This window comes from Epinephelus fuscoguttatus, linkage group LG5 (genome assembly GCF_011397635.1).
Source record: "Epinephelus fuscoguttatus linkage group LG5, E.fuscoguttatus.final_Chr_v1".
Lineage (NCBI taxonomy): Eukaryota > Metazoa > Chordata > Actinopteri > Perciformes > Serranidae > Epinephelus > Epinephelus fuscoguttatus.
In genome coordinates this window covers 39,069,652-39,086,475 of record NC_064756.1, presented here as the reverse complement: position 1 = coordinate 39,086,475, position 16,824 = coordinate 39,069,652, and the positions used below count along the sequence as shown (strand labels likewise).

The following is a 16,824-nucleotide window of genomic DNA, read 5'->3' as shown; positions in this document are numbered from 1 at the left end:
CTATATTTGATTATTCGCTCCGCTTACTTTATACATTACCCAATCAAGGCCCTGGTAGACTGGCAGCTCGGTCTTCTGCTAAGTAAAATTACTGTTTTTGTCAATGAAGTCGGGTGATAAAATAGCTTCAATTCCCTGTTGGAGTAGGCTGTCTATATAGCATGCACTTAAACTGATATTGATTTTTTGGTGGGCCTTTTTTATGTGGCTACAAACGAACCAATTTTTTCAGTGCAGTTTTATCTATTTTATGTACATGATGTGAAGGTTTTTCACCAGAAAGTTACTGCAAATAAACATTCTGATTCGGTCTATACTGGTTTAACATTCTGTATCTATGAGAAAAGTTGCTACCAAAGTTACCCAATTTCTTTACTTTATAAAGCACTACAGAAATAATTCAATTTTATGTCAGCAATAATTTAGTAAGGTTTCACTCTTGTCTAACACTATAACATGTCTCAGAGTGCCAATCTTTCTGTCCTCCTGTTCAGGGAGGTCAAAGTTCAGGGTAAGCAGATCAGGCCATCACCCAGGAGATAATAAGGATTCCATGTTTCACTTATGAACAGTTCAGCAGGTTGGACAGTCAGTGCTGTGGGGATTAGACCAGCACTCAGGTTACAGGGTGGCCTTTAAACACCAAGACACCCTGTCACCCTTCATTAATAATAATTTTAGTAATTAATACTCAAGCACAGCAGGTCAGTTGAGACATGGAATTACAAATGGGCTGGGCTTCATTAATAGATACTCGTACCATTAGAAACACACTGCTGAGGTCGAGAGTTTGTAGGCTACTAAATACTTGCACTCCTCATGGGATACATAGATGTGAGGATGCATAAATATATTCTATTAACACCCAAGAGGTGTTAATAGAACCCAAGGTCAATCAACACCCATGCATTTGTAAACCTGTTCTGTAGAATCGCCGTGATCACCAGAGACATCTGTGACGCTCTGTCACACTTTCCACCAAATGATTAAAAACTCATTTCCCACGTTGCCCTGTGTGTGAGCAAACATCATCTGTGCTGTTGTAATCACACCGGAGAGGAAACTTATTTTTCAAAACACTAAGGAAGTCTCCAGCTGTGATGAGTGTCACTATTTGGCATTTAGATATCACGATGTTGGTAGTTTTCTTTTTGTGCCGTGCGCACTGGAGCCTCTCCATCTCCGTTTCATGATTACAGTGGAATTAAGTGGTGAAATCGGTGCGATGTTATAGATTTCACCTCAGTCAGTATGTTGTGCTGGAAGCAGCAGATGTTCCTAATGTTTCCTGCGTTCAGCGTGGAATAAACACGAAAACTCTCCTTGCTGTGTTTATATGGTCCTGAGAGCACAGAGCTGAGCGGTTTTCTTTAGAATGCTGAATGCTTAAAATGTCTTCCTTAGATACTGTCCCACCGTTACTCAGCATCAGTTCACTCCCCAAGTTACTCAAATCAAGTGATGCAATTTACACTTTTCGAGTACCCACTTGTCCAAGTCTTCCTCGTGTCCTACATTTAAAATAGCAATATCCTACATTTCCTATAATCTGTTTAGTGTTCTTTTTAGAGACAAAACCAACCCAATCAATCAACCCAACGGTTAGAAAAACATCATGTTTTGGCCTAAAATACCTGGTTTTGGGGACACTGAAAATGTAACAATGTCTCATTAAAAAATAAAACAAGCAAACAAACAAAAAAACCATACAAAACACATGTTTGGTGCATCAAAAGTCAATTGTAAAACAGCAATGACTCACTAAAACACAATCAGTCTTGTCTGCTGGTCTCAAACAGTGTTCTGTAGCTTGGCAGCAGTCTGTTCTTGATGTCATGCCATCCACCAACCCCTCCAGCTCTAGATGACTCAGTCCAACTACGTCACTTTAAAAATGTTCATATGCATAAAACGCAGATATGTGACGTATTTGTGGTTTGCAAAAGCCTACGATGTCCCCATTTTCTTGTAATGATAGCTATAAGTGCACGTTTCTGTGTTTATTGACTGGTATACACTGTTTTTGGTAAAGGTTTGTCAATAATTTTAGGATGCGATGCATCTTTGAATCTATGAGTAAACGAGTGGTTGTGAGGTTGTTTTTTTTTTATTTCCAGTGGAATGAGCCACTTGCAACTGTAAGTTGTCAAAGAGAGCCAGTGGCTTGCCAAATAACAATGCACAGTACGATCAGACACTATTTAGGCTGAAAAACTTTAAAACAACCCTATAATCCAGAAAAGAATGCTGATGCTGATTCTGCAAAGTTTTTGCCTGGTTTTTACTCATTGAATTTCTTGTTTCTACAACATGGCAACTATAGTGTGGTAAATATTTGAGAAATATTGTGGTTATGGCAAATAAACTATTTCTTGAAGTATGTTCTTGAAATATGATGGTTTTGGTCAAATAAAATTAAACAAAGTCGAGTCTCCGACATAAAAGTCAGATGCACTACGCAACCATCCACCACTGTCCCCTCCACATCCTTGTGTTATGGACACAGTACTTCCTGTGCTGGAACTGAATGTGCCGGACTGAGGCTTGTGAGTACAGACAAATGAAAGATGCCTTCTCCTGTATGATGAAAGCTTTCTGTCATGTTTCCCTGCAACATCTCTGTGAAGCCCTTGGTTCAGGGTCAAGATTCATCATGACTAAGCCAGTCACGACAAATAAAAGTAAGTCAGTGTACATTAAGTATAAGCCATGATGATGATGTGAGTTTTATAAGCAGCGCATTTAAGAACCCCTAATTCAACCCAGTGGTGGGAAGAAAATGTTGGCAATGTAAGTTTTTACAAACCACACAGACACTAGTATGTTTCCAAAGTTTCATGTCAATGTTTCTAAAGTGACATAGTACAAGAGCTGACTTTGACATTAGCAGGTGGAGAGGATGGTGGATGGCTTGACACATAGGCGTGACACCTGCCAGAGCACTGATTGAAACCAACAAACAACAACACCGGTTGTGTTATCATGAGCAGTGGCTGTTTTTTTCAGCGGGGACTGTGTCACGAAAAGTATTTGATTTTTACCGAGACATCCCTTTATTTTCTGCCATGATTGTGCCACCAAAACAAGTTCTTTTCAGCCAAAACACAACCTTTTCTTAACCATAACCATATTGTGCTTGAACCTGACCATGTTAACCACAGCAATACATAATGTACAAATGTAAAATATCTGTGGTTTGCAGAAATGTAGGATGTCAACATTTTCTGGTGATATGGTAAATTGGGATAATCACAGTTGAGAACCTCAGTAACATCATTAAGCTTCTTTATAACTTATATATTGTATAAGTTATTGTATTGACACAACTTTCAACAAGTACTCATTGACTACAGAAGCTTCCTGGCACCCACAGAAACAAAACAGCAGAGCGAAAGAAGAGCACAGTTTGATCACATCCATATCAAACTGCCTGGCAGGAGCTGGTGATTGTGCAAATCAAAGCAAACATGAATTTAAAGGCGTTTAGAAAAGTGAACTCTGACCAGGCTGGACATGTTGGCGAAGTCGCGGTGCCTCAGCGTTGTGATGAAGTTGTCCATCAGCCTGAGCTCGGCTGTCTGGCGGTCGATGTTGGGCGGGACGAAGAGGAGGCCCGTCTTGGCACACAGCACTGTGTAGGATGGCAGCAGGTTCTGGCAGGTGCACCGCTTCGGACACAGCATGGAGGAGGAGCAGGAGGGAAGGGAGGACAGGAGGATGAAGAAGAGGAGGAGAGGGCAGACCAGCGAGGAGACGACATCCATGGCTACAGTCCTGCTGCAACACAGAAACAGAAGCAGAAGACAGCAGAAGTTAGTTTGTGTAGCTCTCAGACTGGATGCTAACAATCCAGGTTTAGAATTAAAAAAATGTAGTTAATGCTTTGCCCAAATCGTCGCTCCTCAATTTGATTTAAAGATTCTGTTGTTTGGCAAAGATAGTCATCTCTCCCCCACTCACACTGCTGTATGACTCTATAAATGAAGATTATTCCACACAGTGACACAGTATGTGAGATAACAGCTGCAGAAAATGTGAAGTTTTTTGCATTTATCAGGACATTTCTAATGCTTTTACAAACTTTTTGCAGCTTATAACAACACAAAATCCTTCCTTTATGCTGTCCAGTCTTTGCAGGCATGAATCTCCAGAAAAAAATGTTTTATAATAAATGCTTCATGAGAGAGAGGAGGAGGAATAATGAGGGCAGGCAGGAGGAGAGGCAGAGCAGGAGGTGACAGAGGGAGGAGCGGAGGGGGTAAATTAAAGTTAAAGAGTTTGTTAGTGCAGCTTGTGTCTTTTTTCTGCTGAGTAAGTTGTCCTGGGAAGGTGAAAGTAAATATTACTTATAGGATCAATTAGGCTCACTGCACTCTCATGATTACAACCTTAGGAGAACATTAGAGAACACAAATTATCCTCTGCATGACTATCTGCCTTACTTAATAAATTCCATAGATGTTTTTGTGCATAAAAATGTGGCTAAACTTTTCCAGCCAAGGCAATAAAGGAATACATTTACATTGATATTGATTTCTCTCCATTCAGCTAGTGGAGCGCTGAATACATTCACACAAGGAGAAAAAGAAAACACACACAAGCAGGGTTGACATATGCAAAAGGAAGGCATGCCATTACACACACACACACACACTCCTTCATGCATGCGTGCACACTCTCACATGTATACACTCTAAAAAGTTCCCCTGAGTTAGATGCTGAGTGACTGGAGGAAGGTCGATTGCAAATAACAGCGGAAAGAGACACGCTCTCTTATTTACGGTGCTGAAATATTCAAAGTGTGCCTCAACTGCAGAGCAGAATACAGAACAGGAAGTCTGCACATGTCCTCATAACAGGGTAGAGTGCAGGATACGGGCCAAATGTGAGGAAGTAATGGGAGAGATGTAATGGAATGAGATAAATTCAGTGGAAATGATCGGGAGAATTCAAAACCCAACTGAGACTACACTCAAATGTCAATGGGTAATTGAAGAGTGTGCACATGACGGGAATGTGAGCACAGAGGACATGCAGGCAATAATGAGCGACAACTGGGATCCACAGATTTGTCACTTGAGTGAGAATTTTTCAGTCAGGCTTAAGGTGAATACCAACCCAACCCCCAATTGAAAATGTTGGCAATGTATAGTACGTTTCTGCAAACCATGAATGCGTACATATTTCATATGTATCATATCAGTGTCTATAAAGTGACATAGTATATGAGCAGACTTAAGGCCAAAACACACCGGCAGCGAACGGCACAAGTCAAATAATACACCCCTATTGTTTTCAATGTACAACCCAACACCGGCGGCAGCTAGACGTGAGGCGGCATGCTCTCTGCTTGTGCATATCAGCTTCCGTAGAAGCTCCTATGGCAGCTCGACTTCTCTCCTCACCACTGATGCAGAGAGAGAACTCCGTTGCTGTGTCTCGTGTGTGACAAAGACTGGTTGAGGAGAGAATCATTGCTGAGGGTTGTCATTATAGAGACGATGGCCAAAAAGATACTTCCTGGCAAGCCATAGCTCTGGAGATTGCCTCTTCAGGTGAGAAATCAACATTAATAAGTGGGTGTCCCCACAGTATTTTAAGCTAATGCAGAGATGGAAGAAATGCAGATCTTTTAGTTACAATAACTTTGTGTGGTCGTATGTTTATGAGCTGCAGCATGGCGCGTCCAGTGTGTGCAAGGTTTGGCACTTGACACGTATAAACTGGTGCACTGCACTGTGGCGGCGCCGGTGAGTTTTAAGCTTTTGTTATCTGAAGGTGGATGGATCTTGTTAATCACTGTAGATATAGTAAATAAGTTGTTAAGATATGAATCCTCATACAGTCAGAGATTTGTATGATCTGATCATCTATGAGTTGATTTTGATCATTACAGTTATTTAAACAAAAGGGTTTCTGTCAGATGGATATTAAGAGCTCCAGAAAACCCTGCTGGTGTGAGACAGAGGTGACCAATCATCTCCACCACACATTCAGTGGTTTATTGCCAAATTACCACTGTCAAATTATCAATCCCTTTATACGATTAGATTATTTTGCAGTAGAATTTAGGCTCAGTGTGGTGCTGGGTCTCTAAGGAACACTGCTGCTCTGAGAACAGATTTAATTTGTTTAGTCAGGTCAGCGCAGCGTGAGAAAAATGCGGAGCAGCTCTCCTCCATTTCTGCCGCCCTCTCCTCCGTCCTTTCATCGCTCTCCTCTCGACTTGAAACGCTTCTCATTTCAATAGCATCGCTCCTTTTCTCTATCCCTCCATTCATCTCTCCGCCTGCATCCTCTCATCAGCTCTATTCAGCTGTTTCCTGTCATATCACATCCCTCTATTCTTCTTTCCACCCATCCGTTCATCATTCTTTTCCTGTCTGAAAAACTGCCTCCGTCCATCTCTCTGTATCAGTTCCTCCATCTCTGTTACTATAAGATCATTTATTCCTGTCTTGCCAAATAACCTCTATCTCTCTGTGCATTTCTGCCTACATTCCTCTCTCTGATATCTCTCTCTTTCATCCAAATTTTCTTCCTATTCTGCCCCTTAATATTTAATCACATTGTGTTTAATAATACATACATATATGAACGTATCCACACATGAAGAAATGACATCTATGTGGGGAAGCGTTTTCTGTAAAATGGTGAGAAGGTGTTGAGTGAGGCATGCTCGCTACATACATGAGATGATAATGAAATGTGTGACTGAAAATTGATGTGTTGATTTACTTGCTGATTGAGTTTCATGACTTCTGGGCCTGCTTAGAATAACAGAGGCGCTAATGAATGTTTCAGCATGTTTATTCTTACTTTCATGAAATTCACATGGACTTCAATTCAACCATGCCTCAGTTATTGTCACCCAGCTATCTTCAGCAGCGTGGCGGGGGGCAGGAGCCTATTACAGTTCGCGGTGGGCAAGAAGCGGGCACACCATGGAGAATGGAGAGTCCTTCACAGTTTGTGCCTCTTAAATATTATCATTGTAAGTTACAGAACTAAGCGAGCAACTAAGTACTACAGACCTGAGTGCCAGTGAAGGTATACCAGCTCATTCTCATTCCATAGTCATTACAGACTGCTGCTTTGTCAGGGATATTGACATTGGACACCTGACGCCTAAAGCCACTTTTTGCAGCAGTAAGATACACCGCTGGGCAACATCAGTTTGTTACGTGACAGAAAGTAACCTTTTCCTGTTCTATGATACGCCTCCAGCCAGCCAGATGGCACCAGCTGCAGCAGCATAATATGTGGACAGGCCGCGTCAGATCATACGCAACAGAATGGAAACTGTCATGGCGGTATGATATGCTGCTGGACGTTGTCAGGTTGAAACGCTGCCAGTAACAATTTATTATAAGGAGCTGGAAAAGTCCCTATAGGGCAGGCAGGAGGGGTGGTGGATGGCAGTGTTCAACATAACATTTTTTCCCCAATGGCCCCCTGGGCCAGTAGTTCAGAGTTTCACTGGACCCTTGTATATTCTTACTGGCCCAAGTAAAAAAAAAAAAAAAAGAAAAAATGTCTATAAAACTTCATTTCATTTAACTCTATTATACCTCACTGTAGTGTGATGGTATATAGGTCTACAGCAGACCTCACAGAAGCTGATGTATGATGTCACAGCCTATGTGTACTCATCCAGACTGTTGGTGGCGGTCCTGAAAACACCCCAGTCAGTAGTGTCCAAACACGCCTGGAGATCCTCTACAGCATCACTGCTCCACTTCTTAGATGACCTCACAACAGGTTTACAGAGCTTTAACTTCTGCCTGTATGAGGGAATCAGGTGGACGGTGACGTGGTCAGAGTGGCCCAGTGCAGCGCGGGGGACGGCGTGATAGGCGTGGTTAACAGTTGTGTAACAGTGATCCAGGCTATTCTTCTCTCTGATCGGACATTTTGTAAACTGTTTGTATTTGGGAGTTCATGGGTAAGGTTACCTTTGTTAAAGTCGCAAAGGACAATAACTAAGGAGTCCACTCCACACACAGTAGCTATCTGGTCGGCGAGCGTGCGCTGTGCCTCCTGCACATTGGCCTGCGGTGGGATGTAAACACCGACCAGAATGAATGAAGCAAACTCACGGGGGGAGTAAAAAGGTTTGCAGTTGATGAAAAAAGATTCCAGATCAGGAGAACAGTGCTGCTGGATCACTGTCATGTCATTACACAAGCCGCTGATAGTATAAAAACAGATACCGCCACCTTTAGTTTTGCCGGAGAGTTCTGTGTCACGATCTGCTCTGACGAGTTGGAAGCCTGCCAGCTGCAGCGCAGAGTCCGGTATCGACCCACACAGCCACGTCTCCGTGAAGCACAAAACTGCAGATGTAGAAAGTCTCTGTTTTTCACCATCAGTAGCTGAAGCTGATCCAGTTTACTGGCCAGCGAACGCACGTTGGAGAGAAATATACCTGCATGGCAGTGATGTGCGGTGTCTGCGTTGGCGGAGACGCAAAAGCACACCAGCACGTTTTCCCCTCCTCTGGCGTTTTACTGCACGGGCAAAGGTGAGGGCACCTTTGGCCAAAAAGCCCAATAAATCCACTGAAGGCTCGAGAAAAGTGGGATAAAAATCCGCTGGAGTTGTTCCCCTGACAAAAAAAACCTTACAGCATAACTGGCCCAAGCGGGCCTGTGACCGGTCGGTCAACTTGCCCAACATACTTTTTGATTGGCCCCGGGCCATTGGGCCATTGCTTATGTAGAACACTGGTGGATGGCTCCAACAAATAATAAATCTAACCACATGCTTTTGTTGACATCCCAGTATTGGTTGCGGTGTCTTGGAACGTCAACAGCAGACGCAGGAGGATACCTAGCGTATAATATGTAGATGTGAAAGTCCACTGACAAGGTGCCTATATAATGCACAGCAGTGCTTTGATCTAAATGCTGACTTCAGCATGCTAACATGCCGCTGTTTGTAAACCCAAGTTCCCCAAAAAATGGTTGGTGTTATTTGTTGATGCGAAACACCGATACATTACACTTGAATGTTATTGTGTAGTGGATACATTGAACCTTTACATTTCACCAATGCTGTGGTTAAGGTTTGGTTGGGTTTAGGCACAAAAACCTAGAAAAGGTCATGTTTGGCTTAAAAAAAAACAGTATATGGGGCACAATCCTTTTGAAACACAGTGACAGGTCATTACACATACGTTTGGTGCTTAAAAATTAAAAAGACGCTGCAAATACAGCGATGACTTGCTAAATCACAACCAGTTCTTTTGTTTGTTGGTTTCAGTCAGCTCATATGCTACATCACTGTAAAAATGTTCATACCATACATATGAAATGTACCGTATCCGTGGTTCGCTGAACATACAATGCCAACATTTTGTTCTGGTGACTAGGCTGGTTTATCGGTTAATGTTATGTTCACCATCTTAGCTTAAAATGTTAACATTTGTTACAACCAAACCACAGCTTGGGCTGATTGGAATGCCATTCGTTTTTGGTCAACAACAACAAAAAAAGAAAGAAACTGACCGGATGGTACTACATATAAAGTCAAAGGATCAACATAATTATTACAGTTCATCCTGAGAGAGACATGAATGTCTTAACCACATTTCCTGACAGCGAACACATTTGAGACATTTCACTCTAAAGCATAACATGTCAAACTAAGGATCTCACAAAATATAATTTCATAGAATCAGAAATATTGTACTGGATAGATAAAAAAGTAGCCTGGTGATGGCGCTAAAGGAAAAGTCAGAGGGTCACCAAAGTTAGAGGGATTCATGAATGTGCAAAATGTCATCTGTCTGTTTCAACCATCTTATAGTTTTAAAGATATTTCAGTCTGGAACAAAGGGGTGGACCTACCAACCCTGCCACCACTAGAGCCTTGCTGCTATTGTGGCTAAAAACAACCAAATCAACCAGACCTTGCTGTGCCAAATGTCAATGCTGACAAGATGAGCATGGATGCACAGGTTGTTGCCGTGCAGTTGGCAAGTGAGTCCACTTACAGGAATAACAACTCTTATACTGCTGTTTTTTCAACTTGAATGAAAAATGTTAACGGCCACATCTGCGATTTCAATGCTAAGTGTAATTAAACAACTTTAAATTCACTTGGCACTAACAGTGTAATAAGTTGAGCTACATTTGCAGGGTGAGAAGGTCGACAGATGAGAGGATGTTTACTGCTTATAGCAAGAGACAACACATCTGATTAACACTGTCTATCACATACACACACACAGTAGACCAAAAGACCCACTAAAAAGCAGAAACACAATCACACACACAGTTGAGGTGCCAGCTAATTATTTCAGCTGACGTGTTAGCTTAGAGTCTGAGATAATCAACAACAGCAAGGAGTTGCTGAAGAGGATGGAAAGGTGAGGGGAAGGAAGTAGTCTGAAGAAGCAAACAGAGGGAAGGGGAGGTGGCAAGAGTTTTGTAGAGGACAAGAGGAGACAGAGGAAGAGGTTTAGTAAAGGAAAGGAAGGAGAGGAGGCTGCACAGGCGTGTGTGTGTGTGTTTGTGTGTGTGTGTGTGTGTGTGTGTGTGTGTGTGTTAGGGGGGTAAGAGACAAGAGAAGGTAGAAAAGTACTGACAATTTATGTTACAGAACTTGCACTTGCCATCCAGTTGGTGGAGATGTTGTGCTACAACTTTAGAAATGTGCACACACAAAAACACCAGCAAAGATGGATGTGCATGCACGCACACACACGGGCATGCATGCAGGCTCGCATGCACTATTAAGGCTGAGGGAACATGAAGGCCACTGTGGTAAAAGGAGCTGTACAGCTGCTGGAAAAAAACAGAGACTGAACCTAAAGAGAAAGCGAGAATGACAGGGGTAGGACCACTTCATATTTACCACACTGAAAAACATTCTGAACCCTTTTCTTCTCTGTGTCAATTAACTCCACTGCTTTCATTATCTCATGTGTGCTCTTCGCTGCTGTAACCTCTGAAGTACTCCCTACAATACATCACATGGTGCTGCGGTTCACACGTGTCACAGTGCACAGAATAAAACACCACTGCGCTGTCCTCTTGTTTAAGTTCAACTTTCTGTCTATTCAATTTTCCCTGCTGTATCCTTACATCCATATAACTACATTTCCTAGATATTATAGTCATATACACGTAATTTGCAACAGCGACTACATTTTGGAAGAAACCTAATACCACTTATTTGACGTTTCAGCCACACAGTTATTTCCAGAACATATCTGATCCCTGACAACATTTATTGTTTTTCAACTAAATTTGCTCGTAGCAACTACAGCGTGATTAATGTTCATATTTACACACTTGTGCTGCGTTTCATCAGTCGTTCAACATGCCCTATAGCTGACATCCCCTCAGCACTTGCCCTCGGGGGAATCCCCGCTGCCATCATAGGTGTCATTCCATTTGCCTGGAACACTAAAGTGAACTTGAGATTGATCCTTAGAGGACTGAGAGAGCAAGTGAGCAGCGACAGTCACTCTAGAGATGTGCATTGCAATTATGCATTTGGTGCAAGAAAATACATCCATTGTTAGGGGGCAGTGCTGTACATAAAACTCTGGTTGCTCACCCTGATAAAAGAAAAAAAAAATTGTACCTGACGCTCAGTTTTTAGTTTTAGTTTCTTCATAAAATCTTATTGATAGCTTGTTATATTACTGAAACATGTCATGTAACTAATATCAGTTAATATTAACTCGGATTGTTGCACTGTTCAGCTTGTGTATAATAATTTCTTTATTCCCAACATTATTGATTGTGTATTGATGCTGTTTTACCAGATATCTTAATCCTGCAGAAACAATAGTTATCATAATAATGCTACAGATTGCAAAGAGAAATGTCAACATCAGAAACTCATGCAGCTAATTACCAAGTGCTGGTGTGTTGCTGTTATCCGCAGAGGATGCCTTCACCTCACTGAAATGAGTCTGCAGGTATTTCTGATGATTTGGAAAAAGCAGTAATGCTTAACTGGCGGCTGATCCATGACAATTTGGGCTGAAAGTGAACAAGGGCAGGTGTGTTCCATTCAATCCTTGCCCCCTTGCAGGTAAGATGTTAGATAATACCAAAGGCTGATGATAAGTGAATGGGGGGAAGTGAAACTACTAATGAAACACAACGTTGGTGGGAAAAGTTCATGGCCTCGGATACTAAAAAAGTCAAAGCTTGACATGTTTATTTCATCAGCTAAACTAAAACCACGCTCTTTCCTGAAGTGCTTTTATAGCCTACACCTAACAACATGTGGGACTCCATGTCCAGTATCCAGAAGAAAACTGTACATTTACAGATGGTGAATACTTCACATTTGTATGTTTCATACATATCATATCAATGTTGCTAAAGTGATGAAGTATATGATCTGACATTTTTATCTGGAGGTGAAGGGGATGGTTGATGGTGTGACATCTAGGTAAGATGTCTGCCAAGCTGCAGACCACTGTTTGAGACCAACAAACAAACAAAAAAAAAAAAGCTGTGATCTTTAGGCACCAAACGTGGGGGTTGTGTAGTGGCCCCTCACTGCGCTTCCTGCTGGGATATTGGCACAGAAAACAGTTGTTTTTTACTGAGACGTTGCTGTTTGAGTTTGGAAAATGTCACAATCCCATTTTCCAGCAGGGCTTGTGCCAAAAAAGTGGGTATTTTAAGTGAAATTGTGATCTTTTCCTGACCGTAACTAAGTGGTTTGTGTGCCCAAACCTAACCACATGTTAAACACAGCCTTTTTGAAATGTAGAGTCTCAAAGTATTCGTGACATAATAACAGAAATGTATCATATCTATGGTTTGCAAACATGTATGAAACACTGGCAATTACGTTGCAAAGTTCAAAAGGCAAAAAATGTTGCCACTGAACACAATCCAGACAGCAATAATATAAACATAATTTGTAGCACACAGGATTTTCTCCTGATACAGCCACAATCGAGATGATCAAACCTTCACTCTGTCTCATGCAGTTCATTCCCAAACAGATCTACTTGACTGCAGTTTGGACCTCTAAGAAAGGCTTAAATGTCACTGAGCATGCTCAGAAATGTCCTCCATGTTAACACTGCTGTCTGATGAGCTGAGAAGAACTGGCTATGTTCATCCTGATGACAGAATATGTAACCAAATGCAAGTGTTTTGTAAGTTTTTGGACAGCAACAGAAGGAATAAGATATTAGGCTTTCACACACACACACACACACACACACACACACACACACACACACACACACTACTTGTTAGTGAGATTAACTGTTTTTTTATAGTCTCCTCAGTGAAATTATGGTCATTAATAAAAGCTAAAATAACATCAGCTCAGTCCTTTGAAGATAAAGAAGTGACAATCAAAACTTCATCCACACTTGAACATTTCTTTAACTGCATCTCTCAGAGGCTGAACTAATCTTATTTCAGCCCAATTCAAATCATAAAAAAAATGAATAAGCATCAACTCTGCAGCATTAAAGTCAACAACAGTCAGCTGAACACAGCTTATCTCACATGGATGACTTTCTCGTAATGAAGGCACATCGCCTCAAAGTTAACACTGACAGACAAATCTTTCAGAACAATGACATTTTTAAATACTCAACATCACTGCGTGAATAATCCATCAAACATTAGGTCCAGAATTCCAATATTTTTTAATGTTTTACACTTGGTTGCAGAGCTCACTCCCACAGTGTTGAAGTAGACAAAGTTATACTGACTGACAATGGTTTCGACGGAGATGCTTTTTCATGCCAAAGAAAATGTATCAGATAAAGAACCAAACAAGTCAAGTGTCTTTAACATAGAAATAAAATGAATAATGCAATTTTCTGTCTTTGGTCTTTAAGAGCATGTTATTATGATCAGCTACAAATAAGATTTTATCATGTAGTACTAACTGTGTTATTGTATTCGCTCTTTTCTTAAATCTCTTCATTTGTATGATAAAACATTTAATCACTGGAGCTCACAAAAAGCTGTGGCTAATTTATTTATGTCATGTCCTCTCATGTAGTATTCCCCCTGGTCTTTAGCTTGATAAGTACTGTCTGATCCCAGTGCGACTTGCTTAAAACAAAGAATGTGGTTTCACAAAGTGCTGAAGTATTACTGCAAAGCTTCATGTGCCAGACATTATTTTACAGACTGATCATGTGATCATGACCCTCTCACAGCGGGAGCTGTGAGACTGAGCTAAACAGTTCTGCCAAAGAAAGCCTGTCTGTCTGTCTTTTCTGTCTGTCTGTGTCTTGCAGTGTGCTCTGCCACAGTCAGCTTGCTGTTGATGCTGCTTGAATGATGCATTTCAAATGGGATTAAAATCAATAATAACTGACATCCACAGGGCCAGTTACTGATGGTGATGCTGCTGCTGCACTGGTGGAAGATGTCTGAGTAGGAGTCATACATATTAATATGGACTGTGTGTCACCATTCATACCAATGACATGTCTGCAGACAGAATGGTGCTGGAGTCTCTGCAGTGACTGTGCAATGTAGAAGATGCTGAATGTATGTAGTGATTTGTATAATCTGCTATTGTTCGCATGAGCCCCATTAGCCTCTGCTAATGAGGCTGCATGTCTCCCTGAGGTTCATGAATACACATGGAACATGAATCTAGACAGTAAGATTTTATTCAAGCGGCAACCTTCAGGGGCTGTAAAATGAATCCAACGCTGTTCTGTAACTTCAGTGCCCAAAACTGTTATTCCTCAAATGGCCACTTGAGACTGGCTCCAAGAGCTAGTCGATCCCCGTACTCCCCCATGTTGAAATGCCCAACTTAACAGCAGAAATTAACATGTTTACAGACTGATACAAAATACAGTTTTTGTCTCTATGGCTAATTTCCCCATTCATGACAACTGTGCAGGGAGTGAATTTTCATATATTTCACTTTTGCACAATAAAGAGCGGGGCTGCTTTGAGTGAGAGGTGGGGGCGATCAAATCGCTACCACAGCCGCAGTGTTGGTTTGGTAACCATGTCATGACCCTAGAGTCACAGGGTATAGGCATACAGTAGCTGTAGCTGTCACTATTTCAGTTTTTTTGGTTCATGAAAGTTAATCATAATGTTTGGTCTCCTAAAAAAAGTCTTGTTCAGTCTTTGGTTGAAAGACCCTCCAAAGAGTTGAATGTTCAGTTTTCATATAAGTATATTTTGTTGTAAAGGTTTTAAGCCTCTTTTTGCTGCAGAAAATCAGCACTAGCATTATCACAGTTAACTAGGGAATTCTGATCCAATCTCTAAGATTGGTATCAAGCCAATTATGGCATATTTTAACTAATTGGGATTGGCTATATTTAGCTAATTAAGCCCAATCTGAGCCTTTGTTTTACATCATCTGTCACACAGGTGTTTCTAGGTGCGTCTGTTGTTGATGTTCTGGCACGCTGTGTCAACTTCAGCCTGTTACATGCGTTGTGTCTTTTCAAAATACACTGCTGTTTTCACAGGAAATGTACAATTTGCATGCAGTCTCTTTCAAAATAAATGTATGTAGGTACAACACCAAGTATTGATTTATTTTCCTTCAACAACAAATGCACCTGGGTAGGTTTAGGCAACAAAAGCGCGTGGTTAGGGTTAGGAAAAGATAAGAGGCTTTGGCTTTACAATCATATGGGAAGCACACACTAGCTTCCTGGGTGTTTGTGGTTGTTGGACCCATCCACCACTCCTACCACCCACCAACCCCACTCTGACTTTTCACCCCATTAACTTACGTTGTCCTTCTCCCTGACGCTGTTAGGTGCTGTTACACACTGATGACACCTGGCCGCATGTCATGCAGACATGAAAGGATGCCTTTTTTTGGTGGTGTCTGATACAGAGGTCACTGCCCAAGCACCGGTATTCAAGACTTCTGAAGGTGACCAGGTTGGTTTTTACCGTTGAAGCTTTCATGCACAGTGACACAGTGACACATCGAGTGCAATCATCATCACCTCCTCAACTCTCCGTCTCTCCTCTACTTCTCTCTCCGCTACAGCAAAATACCACATGTCTTTAAGGACAGCAAAACGCTGTATGAACACTTGTTTCAGCTCAGTGTGAGAGTCTCTTGCAGTCAGACAACAGTCTGTCACACTCACCACACCACTTCAAGTACAACAAAAGCCAGTAAGTGAGCACAACCAGCAGAATGCATTTAATTTAGGTAACAGAGGCTGCAGCAACAAACACTGGAGAATACTCTTATGAAGGGACAGAAAATGCCCTTGAGGAGGCAACAAGGCCAAAAGATTAAAGAGAGGGTTTGCTATTTGATATGTTGTTATTTTGTGAAAAATAAAATAAAAAAAATAATTTAAGAACATTTTAGAGGTGGGATTTTTTTAGCTGTTCAATTGTCAAACATAAGCTGTACACTGCATGGATTTTAAAAACTTTAAAATAGCCTCCTTGAAGTTGGCACTGTGCAGCTGAATTGAGTAGGAAATTAGAAGTATTGGATTGGGACTTGGTCTCAGCAGATACTCAAGACTAGGATTAGAATCAGGGGAGAAAAAAAATCTGGGTCGGGACATCCCTACAGTTAGCCGTAAATGCTAACTAATTAGCATTAGGGTCATCTCCACCCTCTCATTCAAACATAGTCACTTTCAATTTCAAAAAAACAGTGGGCCTATGTAATTATTGACTGTCTGTAGTGTGTGTTTACGAGTGTCAGAAGTCATGAAAAAGATCAGATAACGAGTAAAATAAGAAAACAGGAATGATATATTGTAAGAAAAAAAAATTGATTTAGAACATCTTGCCAAAAGACATTTTTAAAAAGCTTGAGTCATGTGCGTTGATAATAAATAAATAAAGACAAGTAGAATTA

General features: G+C 41.3%; 1 protein-coding gene across 6 annotated transcripts in view; it reads right to left on the bottom strand.

The window, feature by feature from the left end:
* The window catches only part of si:cabz01090165.1 (uncharacterized protein LOC100333421 homolog), a 537,387-nt gene that overhangs the window by 77,161 nt on the left and 443,402 nt on the right, over nucleotides 1-16,824 (bottom strand). For 5 of the 6 annotated variants that reach the window (XM_049576585.1, XM_049576584.1, XM_049576586.1 and 2 more), the window contains one exon: nucleotides 3,504-3,777. In XM_049576585.1, the coding sequence (XP_049432542.1) occupies nucleotides 3,504-3,764 (261 nt within the window). In that variant the 5' untranslated portion in view covers nucleotides 3,765-3,777. The remainder of the gene's footprint in view (nucleotides 1-3,503; nucleotides 3,778-16,824) is intronic. The other variant, XM_049576583.1, reaches the window with a different exon arrangement.